Raw genomic sequence first — 25,769 nt, 5'->3', positions numbered from 1 at the left:
GGGTTACATCATGACGAACATTAGAATACTAGAACAGTTAGTATTAATTAAGAATTACTTTACATTTTTTCTTAAATACTTCTAGCAAAATCCTAACAAACTGTTCTGTACTTTTGCATTGTATAAACTTGTTGACAATTCTCGAATCCTAACAAATAATAAATATTTTTCCTTGTGGATCAATGAAGTTTGTCGAAGTCTAACAAACTCTTTTATACTTTTGCATTGTATAAACGTGACAGTGAAAACATTAGCAAACAATTAGAACCACAACATTACAGGGAGTCATTACTGAGAAAGCACCATGTGATCTTTAACATAGCACAGATGCTCGGGAATCCCACATTTTGAAATATAACAATAATTCCAAAAGTATTGAAAACTGAATATTGATTTCAGAAGCAGTTTATTAAACAAAACTGTCTGTTCTGGGAGCCCTGCGTGCATGTAGTTTATTGTGCCTGGCGTGTCTGTCTAGTGTCTTTTTCCATTTTAAAAGCATATTTTTTTTACTATGACAGTTCTCTCTCATTCTCTCTGGCTCTAGCTGCTGCTCGTCCTACTGGGAATACACGGCCTTGAGCTTGAAACCTGTTTACATTTTCAGCATGTTACAAATTATCTGAGAAGACTAACTTTGCGTGACTTGGCAGGAGCCTTCACCTTGCTCGCATGTTGTTTGGGTCAAAAGTATTTCGGGGGTTTGCGCTCTCAATTTGACTGTCTTGGTCTGACATGGTGCTCCGATCCAGATGTGCGCGCCGTGGTTTTCATAGCTATACACACACACATATGTTCACTTGTACATTTATAATTCTCAGGCATTTGGACAATATGTCTATAATAAATGTGGTGTGGCGTGCTGACAGGGCGTCTCGCATGTTCAACACGGTTTAAGCTCAGCGGGAAATCCGGCTACACTTCACCATGGTGATGTATGGAGAGCTCCAGCCATAAATAACTGTCTGAATCCAAACCAGTGCTGTGTCTGGAGTGGACACATAACTCCCTCTCATTGTAATGGGACTATTTTTTATGTAATTTCTGCAGTTTATATTTTTATTTATGTTCTGGGAATTTTTCTACCAACAGCTCAGTATTAAATATGAGTATCATTACTTACTACTGTATCGCAGTAATAGTAATAGTCGTAGGAAACTGAAGTAGAGTGCAGAGAAAGTGCAGTAAAACCTTTATTCATATTATGCTATTAAATTTAATATTTTGTAACTTTACTGTCCCATTTCATTGTGCATTTGACACATCTTTGAATGTTGCCCTGGGTCTTGAGCCTGGCCTGATCAGGAGCCAGGACTATCTTAGCTGGAAGATTGGATCTATGGTGCAAGTTTTGGGTTGATGGGGGGAAACCAGAGTGCCCAGAGGAAACCCACCCAGACACAGAGAGAACATGCAAACTCCACACAGAAAGGGGCACCCCACGAATCGAACCCAGAACCTTCTTGCTGTGAAGCATAAGCATCTCTGCCACCATGCCCATTTGAATATATTAAGTAAACTAAAAGAGCAGGGGTAGGTGAAACTTTTTTTTTTATTATACTCTGAGTAAGCTAATGCAGATGGAACATCATTATAACTAACCAGGCTGGCGCCACCTAGTGCCTCCACTCAATTTCATTTCTCTCCAGCAACTAGGTCAGAAATCAAAATACACTAGACGGTTTGCAAAAACTCTGGAAGTGCAAGTTCAGGCACCAGCCAATCAGCAAAGAGCCATATATTTAGTGTTGTCAACGATTCCCGAGATCAAGGATTTAAAGCCGGAATAAAGAGAATGTTTGGTGAATTTCATCAATGGGAAAGACGTTATTGCCCTTCTTCTTACGATATTTTGGAAAAGCTTAATATACCAGTTAGCCCCGTTAGCCTCGCATTACATACGTGACTACCAAACAGCAGCGATTGGTTAAATGATAAAAAGTACCGTCCTACCATTGAGCAAACGAATTCTAACGCTGCGAGGTCAGACGGTTTCTACGAAGTGAAACCGGCTGATGAATCTGGCTTCATTATAACATGGCATAAAAGTAGATTTTACAAAATACCGTATGTCCGTTTTAAGCAAAGCCATTGTCTGCATGCTTTCTTACACTTGAAGATTATGCTGTATTTCCCCGTCATGATGTATGGTTTGCTCTAATCATAAAAGACTGAATACATCTATGTTCATTGTAAACAGTTTGCAGTGGTCCAAAGTTATTACTCATTTACCATTTTGAGCATTTTAATTATTCACCACGATGAGTTTGTTTATCGCTTTTCACAACTTTCAGAAACTAACAACTGGCATGCTAACCCGCACTTCCTGATTATTGGAAAATAACTACTTTCTAGTTAAATTCAGACAGTGCACGGTAGGTGTTTTTTTGACCTACAAAGCTGCTTATACAGTATATCTTGATCAAGTAAAATTTTCCTCAAATACATGGGAAAGAATTAAGTGCGGGACCTTTAAATTAACCTTATAAATTTCAGCTGTGGGTTCAACAGATTTCCTCGTACTTAGTCTCAGTCGATCTGATTATCTCATCATTAAAACAACATCTTTCCGTGTTCTCCTAATATCCCAGAGGAGCCTGTGTTATGGTTTGGACTCATAAGAGCTGTAAGCCCGTTTCTTGATTGCAGACAAAAGATGAAGGATGTTATTTTGTCTGAAGATAAGACCTAAGCTAATCCCAGATAATGTCAGATCCTAATGCAAAACAGGTTTATGATTTATTTCACTTCATTTGCCTGGAATAGCCCCCTCAGTTAACTGTCAAAATGTAAATATATGGTTATTACTATTTGGCTGTTGGTATTTCAGGGCCCATCCACATGAAACAACTGATTTAAAGTTCAGTGTTATCTCTGTCAGAATACACACTAAAGTTAAATCATTTATAATTTACAGTATTAGTAAAACATTATTCAAACACAGATGTGACTGTTTGTAGTTGAAAGGATTTAGGACTAGTCATGAGATTAACTTTCAAATTTATGGGCCAAAAATAACGAAGTTTTAATACAATAATAATAATTAGAAATTTTAGTTGGTAATTTCTTTTAAAAAGCATAAATTGCCCATAGAGTTATTACACCGAGTTATGTGTGTTTTCCTAGTTCATAAAAAACAAACACTACATTTCACATGTGGATTGTTACCATTTAAAGTAAAGAATTCAAGTCGATATATTAAATGGACAAAAGTCATTCATTCATTCATTCATAAAGTGCTGATTAACTTCTTGGGTTATTTTAAAGCAACCAAAACATGTCAGAAATTAACAAGAAATCAATGTACAAACGAAGACGAAATGTTTTTGTAGGCCTGTCACATTACTATAATTACTATATCGACTCATCGTTCAATACGTGTCAACAGTAACTTTTGGAGGTCAACATTTATCTTTAATACTTTTTTCCTTGTACATGTACCGGTTGGAATCTTTGGTTATTTTTTCTGCAATATGAGTTAGCAGTAGAAGGTTGGTAAATTGGGGTAGGACATTATAAGTTTTTTTTGTTTTTTTTTTAACTTCATCCTACTCCTTTTGAACATTGTGAGTGAAACCTGTAAACACAGATCCTGGAAGTGAAGAGACACACACAATAGATATAACATATTTATATAAATAAAACCAATAATTTACAGTAAATTCAGATAATGCAATATGACAGTATTGTATTTAGCATCACATGCAGAGCTTAATGAAATATACATGGATGAAATGTGTCTCAAATATATTTATAAAAACTGATTTTTTACAAAAAAAACTGAATAGATGCTGCGTAAAGACACATAAGTGAACAATAGTATTTAGCAGCAGCAGAATATTTCAGCTTTTCAACATCTCACCAGGAGCAGCACAAGGCCAAGTCAGACCACAAACCTCAATTTTCACTTCAAACCAATAATATGAACTTTATGAGCCTTTGATATACCACTTTGGGTAGCATAGAACATATTGGAATTAGTCTTGGCATTTATTTGTTTTTAATGCACACTGTCACTTTAACAGATGAATACAAATAAAACTCCCACACTTTAATGTATCAATAATATGCATGAGGCTGTTTTAGTGTCAAAAGTCTAGCACATTATGTAAGATTTTCCACTATTTGCCCTATTATTTTGACTTTTTTGACAGAGAGAACATGCAAAACCCCACCGACCCAAATTTGAACCTAGAACCTTCAACTGTGGGTGCATTTACATGGCCATTAAAAATCTTATAAGTAGAAACCCAATAATTAGGTCTGATTTTGCGGTGTGTTTACAAACATAAGATAAATCTGATCCTCAAGAACACCTGGGCTCATGTTAATAACAAGATTAAGATTTTTAAATTAACCCTTGTATTTTGAGGTCAAATGACAATTAATTTTAAAATAACTCTTTCAGTATTTGTCTCTCCCACTTTGGTTTGTCCATTTTTCTATAATTTCTTTGTTAAAACCTACACAGATGCAAACATTTCAAATAAAATCAGATGTAATGTTCACATTTCAATAATCCGATTACTCCAGAAATCAATCAGATTTTAGATGTGCATGTAGCCAATTTCATTACAGTAGCAGTATCCCCTTGCGGCATCTTCTTCATGTGTAAATTACAGTAAAATCACGTAGATTTGCAGTCTGACCTTGGCCTTAGAGTCTGGTCTGTTATAATAAAGTTCATTTATGTGCGATTGTCTTCACTCGTTTCACTGCATCCTCCTCTGTGCATCTGTGGCTCTAAGCGCTTTGTGAAAGTCAAGTCCAGCTTGCTTTAGCTTCATTTCAGACATGTCCGTGGCCGGTGTGTCACTCCAAAACAGTCCACTAATACAAGTTCACTGTCTGTTATATAGAAAAACAACAGCTTTACATGAAAATACATTAAAGATGCACAGTTTAACTTTTCTGGAGGATGGTCTGTCTCCGGTTTTGCCTGGAAAGCCTCTGTATGGCATACGGCAGTGGTCCCCAACCGCGCCACGACCAGTTTCATATCCGACAATATTTCATGGACCGGGAGGAGGCACAGTGTGTAGTCCACGCTGGTTTTAGACCTGTTTTACACCTGGTTTAGAGCTGGTTTAGTCCTGGTTTTGTCCTGGTTTTGTCTTGGTTTTAGTTCTGGTTTAGTTCTGATTTAGTCCTGGTTTAGTCCTGGTTTTAATTTTGGTTTAGTCCTGGTTTTGGTCCTGGTTTAGTCCTGATTTAGTCCTGGTTTAGTCTTGGTTTTAGTTCTGGTTTAGTCCTGGTTTTGTCCTGGTTTTAGTTCTGGTTTAGAGGCGCGGCCCACATGGTGTATGGGAGGGTTTGCGCATTCACGGTCTGGTACCAAATGACCCTTAGCCCCTTGGCCCATGGCCCAGGGGTTGGAGACCCCTTTCATACAACATATTTTTATATCTATCTTGCATTTATAAATTTATGCCATTGTTGTTATGAATATAACTTGAAAAACATGCATTCGTGGGATTGCCTCTCCAGATTTGCCCTGTTTCTGGTGGTGTCCTTCGCTTGTTTCCTAGGTGATAATAATAATAATGCTTTTGATTTATATAGCGTTTGTTTCCCATGACATCAAACAAGTGGTGTCCCCTCCACATAGTTTATTAATGCCATACTTTGCACCATTTTAGGCAAAGCAATAACATTTCCATGACGACAAAGGAAAATGCCCTACTCTCCACCAGAAAAGTTACACAGTTCCCCTTTAACTATAACAACAACAATTAGACTTTCCTTTTTGTAAACCAGTTCAAATAAAATACAATTCTTTACAATGTCTCTTTTTAACTTTACAATATGGCTGTACAAACGTAGTGGTGATAATATTATATGGTTAGATCCATAGTTTTCAGTCTATCCGCCGCTCCTCCTCTCGACACTGCATGGGGATGAAATGAGACGCAACGTGCTCCCTCCTGGTTTTCTTTCCTCTCACGGGTCGGCCCTTCTGAGACAGCGCTATGAACATCTGCTTTCCGTTTTTAGTCCACTTCACGGAGGAGTACGCGTTGAAGTAGTTTTCTAGGAACACCTCCTTAAAGTTGCAGTTATCAGTGTAGACTCTCTGTGAAGCAAGACAATACAGGATCAGTATAATGAACATAATGAGCAGTTCGTTGGTGGGGTTATATTAGAAAATGTAAATGTCAGTAATTTTGGAAATATGCACAAAATTTTGAAAGAAATCGTTGATAGTGAAATATTTTTAACGCTCCTATATTACACAGAACTGATCATTATGAAGCCTTTATTTAAGCCTATATTTAATATATATATATATATGTATGTGTATGTATATGTATATATGTATATTATATATATACTTTATAATGATGTTACCTCCTCAAAAACCTATGTGGAGTTTTGTTTTGTTTCATTCACATGTTTGAGTAATCCTGCATTATTTAGTCTGTCTACATCTCCAAAGTTCAAACTGCTGTTCCACCCTGTGACGTCATGTGGTAACTTCCAAGTTAACAGCTCCTTTTACCTTTAGTTCGATGGAGATTGGCAATTCCAGGGCTGAAATTACCCAAATGATTCTAGTGGAGTTAAAAAGCACGTCCTGTATTGCCACATGACTTCTCAAGGTTGATCAGAGTGGTTTGAGGGGAGAACACAGCTTAAATATGCAGCATTTGTAATAATAATGCATCAGTTTTATATAGCCCTTTTTTGAACACTCAAAGATGCTTTACAGAGCATTATTCATTCACTCCATACCCGGTGGTGGTAAGCTACTACTGTAGCCACAGCTGCCCTGGGGCAGACTGAAGCAAGTCTGCCAATCTGTGCCATTGGCCCCTCTGACCACCATCACTCACACACACCACTTTCATACTAGGCAATGAGGGTGAAGTGCCTTGCCTAAGAACACAACAACAGTTTTTACGACTGGCACCCCCCTGTGGCACCTGATTTTCCCAGTGGTCTCCCATCCAAGTACTAACCAGGTCCAGCTCTGCTTAGCTTCTTAGATCTGATGGGATCAGGCTTTGACAAGCTGGTATGGCCATTTGTGTGTTAAACATGTGTGAATGAAACAAAACACAACTCCAGGTATGTTTTTGATTAGGAAACAACATAAAAACAATAAATATGGGCCCTTTAAAGGCTGAAAAAAGAGCTGATTTACATTTTTATATATTGCCTCATTGCACATGAATATTACCATTGCCATTGTCAGTATTGCCCACCCCTAAGTAGACCTGGTTTAGATCTGGTTTATTAGTCGTGTGTACAGCCTCTCCCTGTAATCCAGTTCTGTGCCTGCTTTATAAACTCATTAGACTCAGCAAGACACTGGAAGACACCGTAATCATGAGTTCACTACCAAGAGATTCAAATGCAGAGAAACAGTCCTACCACTAGAGGGCTACACATGAATACACGTCAACTCCAGACCTAGAAAATATGCAATATTAAAAGTTTAATTTAATCCAAGTTAATTTTATGTAATATCAATAATACTAATAATGACGGATTTTAAAAATTTAATTTCAGGGCATTGACTTTATAAATGCTGCCTGACGATTTCTACAAAAACATTTTCTTGACGAGTCTATATCTGTCTAGTTGTATGTTGTTTTTTTGTCAGGATGGTTTAAGTGTTGATGCCACCTCGAATTAGTTTGACAAATGCCATCTGCTCCAATGACAAACTACAGAAGCCTGCAGGGATCAAAAGTCAAACTGGAAAATTCCCAGTGGGTAAACTTGGACAGGTTTTGGCCTTTTGTTTAGTTATGTGTCAGAGAAATGCACACACATTTAAATGGAAATTAGTGTGTGGGAAAGTGCAGAAAATATGTTTCAAGATATTTTATTTAGTGTTAAAAGTGCACTGTGTAACTTTTCTGGAGGGGAACCTGTTTGTCATGTTAATGCTTTGGTTTAAACTGTCATCCGTGTGGCATTAAATTAATCTGCCTTGCGTTTATCTGTATGTTGCGTTAGTCTGGCACAGATTAAAAGTTTGTGGCCATACCAGTTTGTCAAAGCCTGATCCTGTCAGATCTCAGAAGCTAACCAGAGCTGGACCTGGTTAGTGCTTGGATGGGACACTTCTGGGAAAATCAGGTGCCACAGTAGGACGCCAGTCGCAAAAACTTTCATTGTGTTCTTAAGCAAGGCACTTCACCCACATTGCCTAGTATGAAAGTGGTGTGTGCGTGAATGGTGGTGATGGCCAGAGGGGCTGATGGCGCAGATTGGCAACCTCGCTTCCATCAGTCAGACCCAGGGCAGCTGTGCCTACAAAAGTAGTTTACCACCACCGGGTGCGGAGTGAATGAATAATGTTTGGTAAAGCGTCTTTGAGTGTCCAGAAAAAAAACTGATGCATTATTATTATTGTTATAAATGCAAGGCAGATTAGTTTAATGAGCAATATATTTTTGAGCATTTTTTTTTTTTTTTTTTTTTTTTTTTTTTTTTTTTTTTGAGTAATTGCTCAAAAATACCTTAAAACAACATCCATTCTAACAGTGAGTGGGGTCACCTCTCCACAACTCTAACCTGTTATTTGGGTACAAGTCTCCATGGAAAGTCATAAGTTTATGGCCATACTGTGGAACATTTTAGGCAGGTGACAGGTGACAGATTCTCAAGATGACAGTTACACAGTGCACCTTTAAGTAATATTAGACTTATTTCAGAGTCTGTTTTCCTACACAGTGCGGCATATTTTATCTATCACACTTGCCAATTTGTGTGGCTTTTTTAGCTCTTGACAACAAACCAGTAACTAATAGCATTCATTTTCGTTCTGAATCAAAGTAGTGTATACAGAATTTTCAAATCATCCTTATTCCAAACATGTGGTCCATTTTAAATTGGAAAAATACAGTACAATTAGGGGTGGAGGATTAATCAATTGAGAGATCACGATTCGGACATCTCTAATCCTCAATGATATGGTCGGGGTTTTTGAATCCAGAAGTCTACAGCCAATTCTCTGTCAGAAAAGCATGTGGTTTGGAGCAGAGTTCAGACATTGGAGGAAGAAATTGGACTTATTTTTGTTTGTTTTTGGTTAAATGGCACAGGTTAAAAGTCTATATTGTATATGTTCATGAAATCAATATTAAGAGCCATTTTAATTTGTTTGGAAAAGACTAAATCCAAAACTGAGATGTGCATTTTTCCTCTATATCTTCCAGCCTTAAAGGTACATTGTGCAACCTTTCTGGTGGGGACGCCCCTCAAATCCTCTGCTCTATGGAGACATTATTGCTTTATCAGGAATGTTTCAGAATATGGTACCAAACCAGACCAAGTTACAGGTCATATCTGTGGCGAGGTGACCCTGCTTATGGTAAAAATGCGTGTTTTTCTAGGTACTTTTGAACTATAAAATCACCTGTAATTGAATAAACGTACGGTAGAACTGTTTGTCATACTGTGGAACTTTCTAGGCAGAGCAATGACCATGTCCATAGAAACAAGCAGGTGATGGACCCCAAACCAAAAAGTTACATAGTGTACTTTTTAAATACAAACACAATACATTAATTTTTCCCCCCCTAACAACAGATTTTTCAGTAGTTTGAGAGTTGTAGAGGCTTTACCTTGGTGTGCAGTTGTCCAGCCTTGTTCATGCAGATATAATATTGACTCTTGACTCCTTTGATGGCCAATATGCCCCCCTCTGAGACGGTCCTGATCTCCAGAATACCTGCAGACACACAGATGGGACAATGGACTGATAAGACTGTGGTTCATTAATCTCCTTTTGCGAGGGGCTGGAGAGGATCTTTCAGTAGACTCTCCATGGTCTGGTTCTGGTCTATCTCTGGTCTTGATCTGGTTTGCATCTACATCTTGATCTTGTTTTTGTCGAGTGCTGCAAGATAACAGCAATTAAACCAAAATTGCAATTTGAAAGGCCGCAAATGACAAATCACGAAGACTGTAAGTATTTAGGTAACAATTTCCTGTGCAAACAAAGAAAAGCCCTGTTTTAGCGTAAAATCTGCTAACCCTGTTGTTAAGACCTCTACAGTCCCTGACAAAAGTCTTGTCGCTTATCCATTTTGTAGAAACAAAAGCTTATAACTTGACTTTAAATTAATCCATTGGTTTTAGAAATGTCTCATATGAAAGCTAAAACCCTCCCAAATTATGCTCAATATACTAAAAAAAATTTGCTTCACTGAAAAAAGATTGATCATTTAATGAACACAGAAAGGTCAGATTTTGGCAAGACAAAAGTCTTGTCGCCTTGTCATATGATGCACCCAATCCTAGATTACAGCCTCACCTGTGGTCAGTTACTGATCAGTCAATTAGTGGGTGTGTATAAAAAGACCCCCAGCACACCAGACCTTCACATCAACTGCAACTTGACCTCTGACAACATGCCTAAGATCCACCCTGAGACCAAAGCATTAATTATCAAGAGGCTGAAGACCAGATCCACTGCTGAGGTGGCTGACACCCTCAATGTGTCTCAGCGTCAAGTACAAAGAATAAGAAAAAGATCTGCAATGACTGGAGATGTTTTTGACAAGCCCAGGTCCAGCAGACCCCGCAAGACAACTGCTCGGGAGGACCGTTTGTTGATTCGAAAATCCAAGGCCCCTTTTCCACTGCAGCAGACTCCACCAGGCCTGGTCACCTCAAGTCCCTGTGTCAACCTGAACAGTTTGTAGAATTCTGTCTCGAAATGGCCTCCATGGTCAAATCAGTGCACAGAAACCAGCACTAAACAAAAGGCAATAAAAAAAAAACGTGTGGCATTTGCCAAGGCCCACAGCCTGCTAAAAGGATGGACACTGGGAAAGTGGCAGAAGGTGGATTTCTCAGATGAATCCTCGGTTGAATTACATCACAGCTGCCACACATATTGCAGGAGACCTACTGGAGCCCACATGGATCCAAGATTCACCCAGAAAACAGTTAAGTTTGGTGGCGGAAAAATCATGGCCTGGGGTTACATCCATTATGGGGGTGTGCGAGACATTTGCAGGGTGTAAGGCAATATCAATAACCTAAAATATCAAGAAGTATTAGCTCCTCTTACATTCCCAACCATAAAAGGGGTCAAATTTTGCAGCAGGATGGTGCTCCATCGCATAATTCTATCTCGACATCAAAGTTTCTCAAGGCGAAGAAGATCAAGGTGCTTCAGGACTGGCCAGCCCAGTCACCAGACATGAACATCATTGAGCAGGTCTGGGGTAGAATGAAAGAGGAAGCATGGAAGGCAAAACCAAAGAATCTTGATGAACTCTGGGAGGCATGTAAGACTGCTTTCTTTGCTATTCCTGATGACTTCAATCAACAAATTGTATGAATCATTGTGGAACCGCATGGATGCCGTCCTTCAAGCTCATGGAAGTCATACAAGATATTAAATATGGATCTCACAGCACCACTACTTAATTCACTGACGTTATGCAACATATTTTTGTATTTGAAGTTCAATTATCTGTAGGCGACAAAACTTCTGTGCACTGAGAAAAAGTGAGGAGTGGGGGGTGGTGGGTGCACACAGAGATTTCGTGCGACGACAGTAGTTTCGAGGATTGTTACGACCCAGCTCGTTTGGGTAAGGGAAGTAACAAAATTAAAACCAAGATGTAAAATGGAATAAATTAAATAATGTTTAATTAACAGGAATGTAAAGGTAAATTAACAAAAGACTAAAAATATACAGAAAATAACCTAAACTAAGAAACAGAACAACAGAATAAAGAGTTTTGTGCCACAAAAGGGGTCATGCAGGCTTACAAAAACGAGTGGTAAAACTTAGTGACACACACTAAACTAAAACACAAGTTCTCTAAATTAAACCACATAAGCCACAAACAGAATCGAGTGACCAAATCAAAAAAGGCACAAAACAGAACTAAACTAAACACACAAACACACACATGAAACAAAATGGCATACTGGCCACCAAAGCCAGCAGCCCCGAACAGGTGCTGGCAATCTCCTTAAATAGGGGGAGGTGGCTGCAGGTGAGGTGGGCGTCGACCTGCCCAGCAATCACGGACCAGGGCTCCTACAGCAGGAATTAGGAGAACTTGGCAAAAATCACACAAACAATTTGGAACCAAGGCCTGGGGCCGTAACAAGGATTCACATGGTTCGAAGGGACATAGTCAATTCAGGGGCCATTCATTGTCAAGCGGCCACCTTAACCATAAAACGCTACAGGGAACACTGTAGAAGCCTTCAGACACCACATTTCAAACTTTTCTGGGTAAAATAATTGTTTTCAAATGGAAAGGTACAATAAAAGTACTTAAATGAGTAGTCAAAAAGACACATCTGATGCACTGACGCCTGATGTGCACTGACTGCAAGTGCTGTGCAATTTGGGATTAACACTGGTCCCACAAGATTTACTTAGAACTTAATTAAGACCAGTGCGCCCTGCCACACTGACCTCTGGCCTCTGAGCCTGCCACACTGACCTGCGAGGAGTGTGACTGCGGGTGAAGAAATCTATTTTTGCCGAACACCTCAACGGTCTAGTGCAGGTTTCAGGTCATTACACATGAATTATTGTGTAAAACAAAGTCAAACAGCGTCAAACCGTGTAAAACTGTGTTGCTTTGGTCAAATACGCTCAGCAGATGTCTCATTGGTATAATAGGCAATCTGCAAGTAACCCGCTGTGTGTATCTTACCGCACTTAGCCATGAACACCGGGTGCAAGAACAAACTGATGATAGCAAATTGGCAGGGAGTTAATCTTTACAGGACATACTGATATTTTGCAGTGACATCATGCTGGGGAATGTTCTGCATGCATGTCTATGGCACAATAGGAGGGACTTGATTAACAGCACAAATTAGATAATCTGTTTTTGTTTTAACTGAGTCAGTTCTTTATGATCAGATTAAAGTCTAACTTGAGTAACAGAGTTTCAGACAGACCAGTGCCTCCACCCCTCCAGGGAATGTTGATGATCAGCTGCAAAATATCGATACAGATATCTGAAAAGAAATCTTGCAATCTTTTTTCTGGATCCTGATTTGGTCCAGGTCTGTATCTGGTTGAATTGTAGGTCTTAGTTTTAGTCTAGGTCTGGGTGGCCTGTACAAAAGCAGCAGTGCCACATCTGTAAGGCAGATCAGAGCTCTCCCCGGAGACAAAGGGAACGACCTCCTCAAACTTTGCACGCCAAGTTCAGACCGACTCACAGTCTGGGCTCTGAGGGCTAGGACTGATGCACGGTAAATTAAAGTAGTAAAAAAAGAGTAACTATTCAGTCTCGTGAAATTTCAAATTTATTCTACATAAACCTCAGTCTGGTTGTAACAATAAATCAAAATGTGTGACCAGTCACCTGCTGAAACTGGTTCTTAAACAGATTACAATATTTGGTTATATACAATACAAACCGTGTGATAAACAAGATTTGTCACAAAGACAGCATTGTTAATGAATCAAAATGAAATAACAGAAAATTTTGTGATGCCCATTGAAAAATTACAGTTAATAATTAGTAAATATTCTCTATCAAAAAGCCTTTATGTGAACTATTATATCTTAAACTGGTTTATATACAGAGATATCAGTATTGACCCCACTCCCACCCTCCATATTAACCCCCTCTATGCGATCCTGGTGTTTTTATTTTGCTATTTTGTCCATGAATCAATTCCTATTCCTAATGGAACTTTGTCTCAAAATTTGCTCCTGCAACCAATAGCCTCTGTGAGCTTCATTTGACTGGAGCCAAACGTTTTTAGACTCACTTAGTAAACTTCTTTATACAGTCTATGCTTGTGTCTTAAGCCAGAACCAAACATGATCGTCCAATCAGTTTAGTTTTTTCAGGGTGAAACCAAGTAGCTCATTGGTCACCTATCATTTTGAATAAAATGCTGTTCCTCTCACTGCAGATTAACAGAGTCTGGTGCTTTGTTCACTGATTCTGTGTTTTAGTGATATTGATTTTACTCCTAAGTAGCCATATTTCTTTTGGTACAGACTGACCAGGAGGTTTGTGCTGTTACAGTGATTTCTTATGACAGGCCTTTATTACTGGGTTTCACATGACATCACAGTTTTCAGCCTTTTTGTATCTTAAAATGAGGGTTGAAAATATCACTTTGTGGTTAGATACATATAGCATAGCACATAATTTGGTCAGCTTCAATATTGTAAGTTTCATCTTTTTCATCCTATGGTATCTTACTGTGAGTTTGGTAGTTCTAGTCCATATTTTTATCCTTATAATAATATTCTATGGAACTATAAATGGTATAATGCGTGACTATTCTAGTTCGTATTGTGCTTTATCATGGTATATCCTATGACCTCTTAATGCTGGCCCTAGTTCAGCCAATGCCCTAATTCAGTGCTGTATATTTTCGTATTGAACTTCTTTTATTGATACTTTGCAGCTGACGTCATCAGTCAATCTGACCATAAAGAACTGACTTAACTGAACCTGCAATTGATTTGTGCTGTTAAAGTCTCAGAATCAGTCAGCATTTTTTTTCTTGAAAATCAATCACATAAAAATGACCATGAACGTATTGATCATCACCTTTTTGATAGTGTTTCTTGCTACTGCAACTACTCAACATTTCACCATAGAGAAACATGTAGAATATATATATTTTTAAAAATCTTTATATTTTAAAAAGTATTTATCCAGTAAAGCCAAAAAATCTGGATTTTGAATAAAGAAGCAACATGCATTTGTTAATGTTTTTATAACCTTCTCTGATCTGATAGCACTTACATGTATCTAAGTGGTGGTCATTCACCAAACCTGGATTTTTCATATTTTGTGATATTCTGTGATTAAAGGTGCACTGTGAAACTTTTCTGGTGGAGGGTCTTTCATCTGCTTCTGACGTGAAGTTACATGTCAGATCTGTGGACATGCGAGCTCTCTCATAGTAAGAATGTAACTTTTTAGGTCAATAACAACCCACATTATTCAATAATAATAAGAGAGGGGTATGTTTAATCCCATACCAGGACATTCCAGACAAAACAATAACATTTTCACGGAGACAAGCAGGTAGTGGACCTTTCACCAGAAAAGTTACACAGTGCAACTTTAATCCAAATTCCCAATTGAAACTAGAGATCAATCAAATTGTTTTTTTTTTCATGGTCATTGCCAATACTGTTGTTTAGAATTCAGAGAAACCAATGGCCGATGACCTCTGCTGATAATTTTGGGCCAATGTGTAGGCCAGTCTTGAATTATTTTTCTACTACTAACTACTAAAAACTGACCCACAGCTCATTTTATTTTACCTCAAACCTAAAAGTGAATTATGTAGTCACATTTCATGCAGGTTTCTCTTGGCATTCAAGTGTTCAAATAAAGCTTTATGGGTATATTTAGGCAGCTAGTCAGCCAAAACAAAATATTGGCCTGTGCTGGAGATTTAAGGCCGATAGCCAATATGCTAAAAATGAAAATATCGGTGTTCCACTTCAGTTGAATGTTTTGTTTACACACTTCTGAAGGGCTTTTTGTAGTGGTAGTTCCTGTGGCGATTGTGTAGTTCTTGCAGCATTTGTGTAGTTCATGTGGCATTTGTGTGTTAATAGTGTTCTTGTCTGGCAGCCCTTTGGTGGGACAGCAGAGGAAGCGCTCCATTAGGGCCCTTCTCTCTGACACTGAGCAGATCTTCGGTCAGGGCCAGATCACAAACAGATGTCGTCTGATGCAGGAATGTTGTTTGTGCGCGCTGATAATTCTGCCCTTTAAGGCACTTCACTACGGATCACTGATACCTGAAAGTACCGCTGCTTGTGTAACGTTTACAAGTTTAAGAGCTTTCGAGTTATAGTTACAATTTTAAGAGCTTTCGAGGAAACTCTGGTTAGGTCTCTGCACAAGCTGCATGAAGATCTGTTGTTGTAGTTGGTAAAAAATAAACGAGGGTGGGTTATGTAGCCAAAAAACTTACTTACGTAAGTGTACCATTAATTCAGAATGATATTACTCAAGTAGTGATAGTGATGCAAGACCGTAGGCTCCTCAAGTAAGAGTAAAAGAGTAGAAAAGAGTACAAAATATGGTGTTTTCAAACGATGGACCACAAAAATGAGAAGAATTAAATGGTCACATTTATTATACAGCACTTTTCTGCCTTCACCTTACATCAAGGAACCACTCACCCATTCACACACACATTCATACACCATGTGTATTGCTCAAGGACACAGTAACAGCATTCATCTGTGGGAACTGAAATCACACCATCAACCTGTGGGTCAATGGACCTGACCACTCTCTCAATGATGTTTATGTCGAGGGATTTAAACCACCAACCTTCGGCAAAAACTACTAACTGGGCTATTGATGCCCCATTACATCATCTGAATAAGCAGCAGTTGTTCAATTCATTAACAAAAATAAAGAGGGAAGAGTAACCAGAACTTTTACTCAAGTAAGAGTATACAGTATTTCTTTGTATCCAAAAATTGAAATGTATACTTCAAAATCACACATAAAGCAAATGTAACTGAGGCTGTTCTTTGTAGTACCTATTTTACACCAAGGGTATCTAAACTTAGTCAGGCTGGCACTACCTAATGCCTTCACTCAATTTCATTTCTCTCCAGTGACTAGGTCAAGCAACAGACTATACTAGATGGTTGCAAAAACCCCGGAAGTGCGAGTCTGGGCACCAGCCAATCAGCGAAGAGCCTACCATCGAGCGAACAAATTCTAACTGGCAGATGAATCAGGCTAGTCTAAACTATGGCACAGGGACAAAATGCCCTCAGACCAATTTCTATTTGCTCTCAAGCTTTCTGCTAAACTGGTCTTACACCAAATAAAGGTAATTATATCTCTATAACCCCACAACACCACACTGCATTGTGATACAGACTTAAATGAAGCCTTACTCAAGTTATGGCAGCTCTATTTAAAGTGCACCATATGAATGATCCACTGTAATGACCACTGATCTAAAGCCCTCCACTTCAAATATGTTTCCAGACATGGCCCTTGGCGAATCAATTCCACTAGACACTCATGCCAAGGAAGGTGGAAGGTGATCTGACTACAATGGACTCAAATGCCAGGAAATATATTCCATTTCCAGTTTCGTTGAATGGTTATCTATCAACCAGCAATTGCAGCCCAGACAATTTGTATTGGGCCAAGGACATTTTTGCAAAAATATGTAATTGTGTTTTTCACTAATATTTGTGACTGTAATATGAACTGCTAAACCAATAAAAGGATCTCATGGTTTTCAGAACATGTTTATGTATAAATTACATCTTAACTCCCTTGGCTCTTTTATGGGATCCAAATCTTTTGTATCTGTTCATTTCCGTTTTATGACAGAAGCCAGTGTGAGAAGTCATTTTATCTACAAACTAATCACTGAGAGAAATGGCCAAGGCTAAGAAATGGTCCAAACTGAGAGTGGGACAGTGTTTACCCATTGAAATTATGCATAATCTAAATAAAGCATGCACTACAACAATAATAATTTATAAACTGTCATTAATATGTCAAATGTTGTTGTTTTTTGTGGACAAAGCTCTTACTCAAACTGCCTACTTTGTTTCTGTGCTGGTTCTTGTTGGTTAGGGGTAGAACTGTTAAAATGCATAAAAACTAGAAAGAAATGGATAAAAAAAGTTATCAAATTCCAGTCGTTCACATTAAGGAACCATATCTCCATTTCTTACTTGATGCAGACAGGATATTTTGCTGTTTGCAGAGAAAATTAAATAATACTTGTGATTTCCTGTTTGCGATCATTCTAATGATTTTGATTTGAGTACACATATTTTGCAGAAGCAATTGTGCCTCAGATCTAAAAAGAAATTACAATCTTTCAAATTAAAGTCTGATATGTACTGCCTTGTAAACATTAAACTAAACTAACATAAAACTATGGGACTTCAGTGTATTAAAATACTTAAATGTGACTGAAAAACGGTGGTTCAGGCTTGACGGGAGCCACTAGATTAACTTTTGACCTTCGGCTCCAGTCAAATGAAGCTCATGAGGCTGGCAGTTATAGGAATTTGTAGCCGAGTTCAATATTCGGAACAATTATTAGGACATAATATTGAAATAAAACACCAGGATCATGTAGAGCGGGTTAATATGAACATTTTAAGACCAAAATGAAGAGGTTCACTGCAGCAGTTACAGAGAGAGGGGTAACAATTTTTCAATGTAAATTTTATTGATTTATAATTTTAAGCTGATGTAAATGGAAGGATGAAACATGATGCACAAAATCTGGTATTTTCAAAGAATAGAGACAATAATGAGAAAAACTAAACCACAGCTGGAGGAGCAGTGAAAGAAACACAAATCATTTAATATTGCCAACAGGAAAACAGAAGCTTTTGTCACTATTTGAGTACTACCAACTTTTTTTTAACTTAAACTTGCAAATTCTTGTAGTCAGTCTATTGTAGTACTGTCAAGAAAAATGTAGTTTGCGTATTTGTCAGCTAAAGGAAAGCTAATTCAAATTAACACCAAATAACCCAAACTATTTGAATCACACTCATCCTTGTTCTCTTGCAGATTTTTTATTTTTTTTCCAGACAAAAAAATATTTCTGGAATAAATTGTGGAATTTTTCTTCCATGTCCTGTAATTTTGAATGACATTTTAAATTCAAACAAAAAATGTTCCTTTGACTTGACTGTAAATTTCCATCTGATGGATCTCCCTTGTTTTCCTGTTTGTTGGTTGCTAAAAAGCAGATCTGAAGATTATCTAACATTTGATTATGTAACAGTGAAGTCAAATTATGTTCAAATTATAGTGATGACAGCGTTCGTCCCATTGGGTCATCCTATTCTGCTGTCAACGGCATGTCTTTAGAGGAATTATAGAGAGGAGTTCTGTTCAATGTGTCTATAATAAACAACAGTGTATTTGGGTTGTCAAAAGCATAGAAAATCAGATACTAATCGATGCTAAAACTAGTGTCATAACTTGATCCTTGTTTGAGCAGGTATCAATACTAAAGGAGTCGCATTCTTAGGACAGAAATGAACCTTTCCTGAATAGCTTTATAATAATTCTGAGCTAGATCAGAATAAATTCAAGACCTCATAGACTAGTAAATGCCCATGGACCACTATGGAACCTACCTGTACGACTGAGGGATTACAGAGATATAAGACCATATAAGTAAAAGAAAATATTATGATTTAATGTTGACATTCTATTGTCTAAACAAAGAGGATCATTTTGGCGTTGGTATTGACTATCGAGTCTATTTACTATTGGAAATTGAGTTTGAAAATGTGACAGCATTTTACATTGTATTGTTTTTTTTTACCTTACCTTCCACCTACCTGTGTCTATGGATATGATAATGCTTTGCCAACAATGTTCCTCAGTATGGCATTAAAGTTATCTGTCTTGCATTTATTAAGTTACAGGTGTTTTCATTGCGCAAACATAAATTTTACTCTATGCACAGATCTGATGTGTAACTTGGCCTATGGGGGTGTCACCTGCTTGTCTCCATGGGATAAAGAAGCTAATGCCATACTGTGGAATATTCCGAGCTAACCAGAAACATCTTTATGAAGACAAGCCAGTGGCAGACCCTCCTCTAAAAAGTTACATCATGCATCGTTAAGCGTGACAGAAATTTTAGACTAGATATATTTAAATATATTACTATATTTTCTATATTTTTATTTTTACTTGTGCTTTTATAATTATGTCACCAGTCTCTTGCTATTTTTGCTACTTTTGGATTTTTTATTATCAACATTTATATTTTTGCTCTTACTTATTATACTATAGTGATGTGTGAGCCACTGTGTCCCGTGTGGATCAATAAAATTTGTCTAGGTCTAAGTCTATAGAAGAAAAAAATATGGAAAAAGTGGAATATGGAAATGAAGACTTTGGAAACAGACAGTACTCAGAAAAAAACAAATAGTCCCTATAGTTTTCCTTCTCTGCTCATTCCTGCAGCCTAAACCATGAAGATTTATGGCATATCTATCTAACCCACAGCACTGTCTTCAAAGGGCCTTGGTCAGATCCCTGTGCACTTCTTGCATGCTATTGTCAGACACGTGGGTATATCAATTTGGCTGTCTCTCGCTGCCAATTGTTGCACAACTTTCTTTTCCATCAAATTTAAGGCATATTTCTTGTTCGTGCCAGCAATTCCTGCCCCGGCTGCACGCTCTGATTGTCGGAAACGATAAGTGTCTAAAAACATCCTCACTGTGGCATCAAAATAAAAGGGGGAACTAGAAATATGTTCTGTTTACTCTGTGCGGAAAATAGCCCAGATCTGATAAGATGGGGTTACATATTACTATACCCTGCTACTGCTAACTGCAAAGTCATGCTGATTGTTATTTCACACAGTGTACATTGCTACTGCACGGATACGGATAAAACTTCATTATATTTACAACTAGAAGTGGGGAAATTTCCATAATATTGTTGTTTCTGGGGTACTTTAGAATATCAAGTATATTGTCTATGTCACACATGTTTTTTACAGTGTTTTTAACTACAAATGGTAAATAAACTGACCTAAACCTATAATAAAAATAAGACTAAAAAAATGTGCTGAACCAAAACTCGCAGAGTAATCTTCCAAAAAAGGATGTTATTTTTGCAGTTTTGTGTTCAGTTTTACGGCCCATTTCCCTTTGAGTGATACTTGAACCAGCAAACACAAGACTTCCTGACACATTTTAGCACATTTCTGATGGATTGCCATCAGAGATTAACTGATATATGTTTTTCCATGGCCAGTGCCGATACCAATGTTTTTGGGGCTGATATATAATCTAATTTGAATTTAGTACAAACAAACTCATGACCTTGTTTTACTATGTACTGTGTGAAGGAGCAGTGTAGTCAGATTTTTTTTTTTCACTGCCCTCTTTGGACTTAAATCCTTATATATAGCAAAGGAGAAATTCAGTTCTATCAACTGGACAGATTTTTTTTTTTTCAGAATACATACAAACTGTTTCTTCAGTTCTAGTCAGACGCTGGTGGACACTTCCTTATATATGCCTTAAAAGACGAGCTAACTACACTGAAACTACTCTGGAACTAACACACCTATTTGTTTACAGTTTGTCTGTTGAAGTGCTCTAAGTGAGGACTGTGTATGAGTCATATGAGTGTAATCATTCAGGCCGCTGATGGGTGCTTCCTCACCTTCTGAACCTACAGGATATCACTATTGTTATTGTTTTTATACGGATGGACCATGTATTTCCCTGACCTGTCAATCATGCCTATCTGAACTCAAGGAGCTTCAACTGTTACCAGACTTTGTAAAATATTGAAGAAGTGTATATTTTGGATCCCAGGTATGACAGGAGCTTAACATGACAACTAGGGGCCTTATGGGACATGTACTAGTATACTGATTAGTTCACTCATAAATGGTCTTTGTAGGGGTCAGACTTTCTCCTCACAGCAAGAAGGTTCTGGGTTCAATTCCCATACCACAGAGGACTTTTCTGTGCAGAGGTTCATATGAATTGTGGTGACTGAAGTCTGTGTACATACACTATTCTTTTCTCTGTGGAAATGTCTTTCTTTTGGCGGTAACATGCAGGTCCCCTTGAGGTAAATCTTTCATTACAACAACATGGTTCAAAGTTCAGATATGGGTTGATTATGGCTACGGTTAGACCAATAGTAATTAAGTTTAGGATCAGTTTTCAGGGCAGGAAATTAATTTTAAAAAATGTGACCATATAACTCATTGTAATGTGCCCACAAATCATTGAAGCATAAAATGTTATATGGGTGTGTGGTGGGTTTCGGTTTACGTTTTACTCTGGTTTGTTTTATCAATAAAAACAGCTATTACAGAATTAGAGAGAAATCAAATGTTTTATAACTGCATACTATGTACAAAATATTGTCTTAAGCCTTATTTGCAGAAAAAAATATGGCTATTTGAGATGGATATGATATGTCTCTGCATTTCTTATACAGAGAGAGATTTCAGGTACATAGGTTATGGAGCTTTTTTCTCCACATTCTGGTGCTATAATGGGGATTGTCACAGTTAGCCTAAACAAAATGTATCTTAAATAATTATTGTTTTGCTTTCGTATTGTCCAAAGAGATCAACCAATATGGGTCATTTGGAATCCAGAACAGCCAAGGTTTAACAATATTTTTGAGCCGATATGTAGGGCAGATTTTGATTATTTTTCACCAAATTGCGTCATTTTAATTCACAATAAACTCACCTACAGTCCTTTTTACCACAAACCTTCAAGAGGGCTACGAAGTCACATTTTGTGCATTAAAGTGGTCAAATAAAACTTTATGTTTACCCTGAAATAGCTTTATATCTCAAATATCTTTAGTCCCATCCTTACAAGAGTGGACAAAAATTGTATGAAGAGTGTACTCGGATTTACTGGTGCATGTGCAGTGTAGTGAAACAGTTAGTGTAACTCAGTCTGACCCTTGACCCTTGACCTTTGGTGACTTGAATTTATTACAGGGTCAGTTTGGATGGTATTAAAGTTGAAAAGGCCACAGTCACCACCTGCTGTATGTTCCCGCTCGGCTGCCACCACTTTGTCCAGTCACACCTCTCTTATTCTCTTTCTCGCTCACCCCCCTCCCTCTCTCACTCTCTCACGCCTTCTCTGTCACTCTCTCTGTCTCTCTCTCTCTCCTTTCCACTCTTTATCTCTTTCTTACCCCTTCTTCTTCCCCTCTTCTCCCCCTCTCTTCCTCTCTCCCTTTCTTCTCTCTATCTTTCTCTGCCTCCCGTCTCTTTCTCCTTGTCTCACTCTCTGTCTGTTTCTCTCTCCCTCATTCCTCTCTCTCTCTTTCTCTCTTTCCTTCTCTTCTACTCTCTTTCTCTGTCTGTTGCCCCTTCTCTTCTTCTCTCTCTCCCTCTCTCTGTCTCTCTCTCCATCCCCCCTCTCTCTATTTCTCGCTCTCTCCTTTTCACTCTATATCTCTTTCTTCCCCTTTTCTCCTCCCTCTCTCTTCCTCTCTCCCCCTCCCTTTCTTCTCTCTATCTTTCTCTGCCTCCCGTCTCTTTCTCCCTCTCTCCTCTCTCTCTGTCTTTCTCTCTCCTCATTCCTGTCTCTCTCTCTCTTTCTCTCCTCTTCTCTTCAACTCTCTCCCCTTCTCTTCTACTCTCTCTTTCCCTCGCTCTCTCCCCTTCTCTTCTACTCTCTCTTTCCCTCGCTCTCTCCCTCTCTCTATTTCTCCTTTCCACTCTATATCTCTTTCTCCCCCTCTTCTCCTTGCCCCTTTCTTCCTTTCTCCCCCGCTCCCTTTCTTCTCTCTATCTTTCTCTGCCTTCCGTCTCTTTCTCCTCTCCCTCACCCCTCTCTCTCTCTTTTTCTCTCTATGTCTCTCTCTCTCTCCCTCATTCCGCTCTCTCTTTCTCTTTCTCTCTCCCCTTCTCTTCTACTCTTTCGCTCTCTTTCTCTCTCTCTCTCTCTCTCTCTCTCCCCCCTTCTCTTCTCTCTCTCTCTCTCTCCCCCTCCCTCTCTCCCTCTCTCATGAGCCCTATTACTGGCACAGGACTTACCATTTAAATACTGAGAGATTAATGAGAGTGATTAGATGGAAATTAAGATGTGAAATTATTTATAGTCGCTTATGGGGGGAAGCCTGTGCCCAGAATGAAGTCACTGAGTCACTTAAGTGAGTTTCAGTCAGACCAGAAACATGATATTTAAATGTTTAAATCATATTGAACAGCAGAAGTAGAGTTTTAGGCTAATTCAGTGTTAAATGCTAAAATTGTCCTTATGGTTTTATCTGATGTTTACATAATTACATAACGTTTTGGATGCAATATTTTCCAAAGGCCAAGCGAATGATATGACCGGTGTTTCCCTTATATCTGGTTTGGGCATAAATTAGTCATTAGAGGTGTGAAAAAATATTGAAATATCGATATACCGTATCGTTTAATGTGACGATACAGTATCAATATCGTGGGCTTCTGTATCAATTTCTCACCAAGAATATTTTTTGGTGTATTTTACTAAATTATTTTATTAAAAAGCTACAGTTTGTTGCTTGTCCAGAGGAAGGAAAGTCATTTATGCAACACATTTGACATTTTCACTGTCTTGATAATAAAATGTTTGTGTTTCATATGAACTTTGCACAAGAAGTGGTTTAACAAAGACTTTTATTACCAAAGCCATGATTTAACCATTATTTTTTTATTGAACCGCATCGAATCGATTTGAAATATATCGTTCTGAATAGTATCGAATCGAAAGCTCTCTGTATCGAGATATGTATCGTATTGTGGCCTTTGTATCGAGGTATGTATCGGTAACTTCTGAATGTCATGTATAAGTTTGCTTAGTCCTGATTTGTTTGTCCTTTTTATTTAAGTGACTGCTATTAACCGAGGTGTAAGAAGATAAGAATTTATAACTATTCCAATAATCTTATCACTTTTCTTCTCACTCAAAGTCAATTCACAAATCATTCATTCCTCAGCCACTGTACTGTACTGTTGTTGCCGTAGCAGTCCTGGGGCAGACTGACTGAAGCGTCCTGGCCAATGTTTTACACAAATTGAAATGAGAATTGAACCCCTAGCCTTTGTTTAGCTCCTCAAGATCATCCAATCAGAAAGCAAAATTAGCCTCACAGGAGTTTGATTTCAATGAAATCCAGTTAATTTAAACCTAAAGGACTCCCTCTTATCTTGATGGTCACTACCAAAAACCCAGAACCTGCAGCCAATCATGAGTCAGTGCAAGTGCAGCCTCTACAGCTCAGTGAGGGAATTCTGAAGGTTCTGAGCTTTCACATGAGGCCTGGACTGAGAATGAGTGTCCTTTATGGAGTTTACAGGTGTGATTGTGTAATTTTTTTTGGTGGAGGGTCCGTCAAATGTTTTTCTGCATGGAGATGTTATTTCTTTGCCTGGAAAGTTTCACAGTATGGTGTTAACTTTTCTGTCTTCATAGAGACCAAACCAGACCAAGTTACAGGTCAGATCTGTGGAGGAACAACCCCGCTCACTGTCATAATTTTCTATGTATTTTTGAGTTATAAAACCACCTGTAATTTAATAAATGTAAAGTAGAGCTGTTTTATGCCATACAATGACATATCCATAGAAAAAAGCAACTGATGGTCCCCCAAACAAATAGTTGCCTGAAGTGCGGACAACTGAGATTCATCTGTAATTATAGTACCTTATTTAAAACAGTAAGAGCACAGGCTACCTACAGCCCCTTTAAATCACCAAACACTTGATAAAACCCCTACATAATAAGTCTGTAAACCCGTAACTGTCTCTTACTGTAGCAGTTGGTGGGGTCCTGGGTCCCGGTGATGTTCCCGCTGTCGTCGATGCTGAGGAACCACTGTGTGCGGCTGAAGAGTTGTCTGATCCGCACGTCCCCGCCCTCCATGTAGTCATAGTTACGAGTGTGCCGTTCGTGTTTGGAGCAGTTCATGATGGCCGCCAGTTGCTCGGGGCTACAGTCGCTGGTGCACAGATGCACGCTGCCCAGTAAGAACAGAGCATGGAGGTACAGGCCCGAAAACACGCGCTGGAGCTGACATGTCTGCATCCATTTGCGCATTATCATACAGTGCAGTGGAGGTCATTGAGAAACATAATGGAAATCAGCCTATGTCCTCTGCGTTGGTTTGACCCTTGACCCCCCCAGGATCTAAATAACGCTGGAGTGGTTGGTGCCTGCTTCTGTTTGTGGTTTCCTAATTGACCAAAGCTGTAGAGCAGTGGTTCACGTATCAGTTTTTGGAAGTAGATTTCTTCTGCTCACTTCAAAGACCTGTTCCTGGTTTAGTCTGTGTAAA

General features: G+C 38.5%; 1 protein-coding gene and 1 long non-coding RNA gene across 2 annotated transcripts in view; one reads left to right on the top strand and one right to left on the bottom strand.

The window, feature by feature from the left end:
* LOC129409242 (uncharacterized) overlaps nt 1–17,031 on the top strand; it is a 26,433-nt gene extending 9,402 nt beyond the window's left edge. The window contains exon 3 of the long non-coding RNA XR_008632317.1: nt 16,947–17,031. This is a non-coding gene — a long non-coding RNA (uncharacterized LOC129409242). The remainder of the gene's footprint in view (nt 1–16,946) is intronic.
* On the bottom strand, nt 4,600–25,769 carry fgf7 (fibroblast growth factor 7). Its single transcript, XM_020939054.2, has 3 exons — nt 25,246–25,769; nt 9,579–9,685; nt 4,600–6,073 (listed from the first exon to the last, which is right to left on the bottom strand). The coding sequence occupies exons 1-3, from the start codon at nt 25,535–25,537 to the stop codon at nt 5,858–5,860; spliced, it is 615 nt and encodes a 204-aa protein (XP_020794713.1). The 5' UTR covers nt 25,538–25,769; the 3' UTR covers nt 4,600–5,857.

Source organism: Boleophthalmus pectinirostris, unplaced genomic scaffold (assembly GCF_026225935.1).
Source record: "Boleophthalmus pectinirostris isolate CB_2022bp ecotype Guang Dong unplaced genomic scaffold, ASM2622593v1 HiC_scaffold_19, whole genome shotgun sequence".
In the NCBI taxonomy this organism is placed as follows: Eukaryota; Metazoa; Chordata; class Actinopteri; order Gobiiformes; family Gobiidae; genus Boleophthalmus; species Boleophthalmus pectinirostris.
This window is presented reverse-complemented; position numbering and strand designations above follow the sequence as displayed.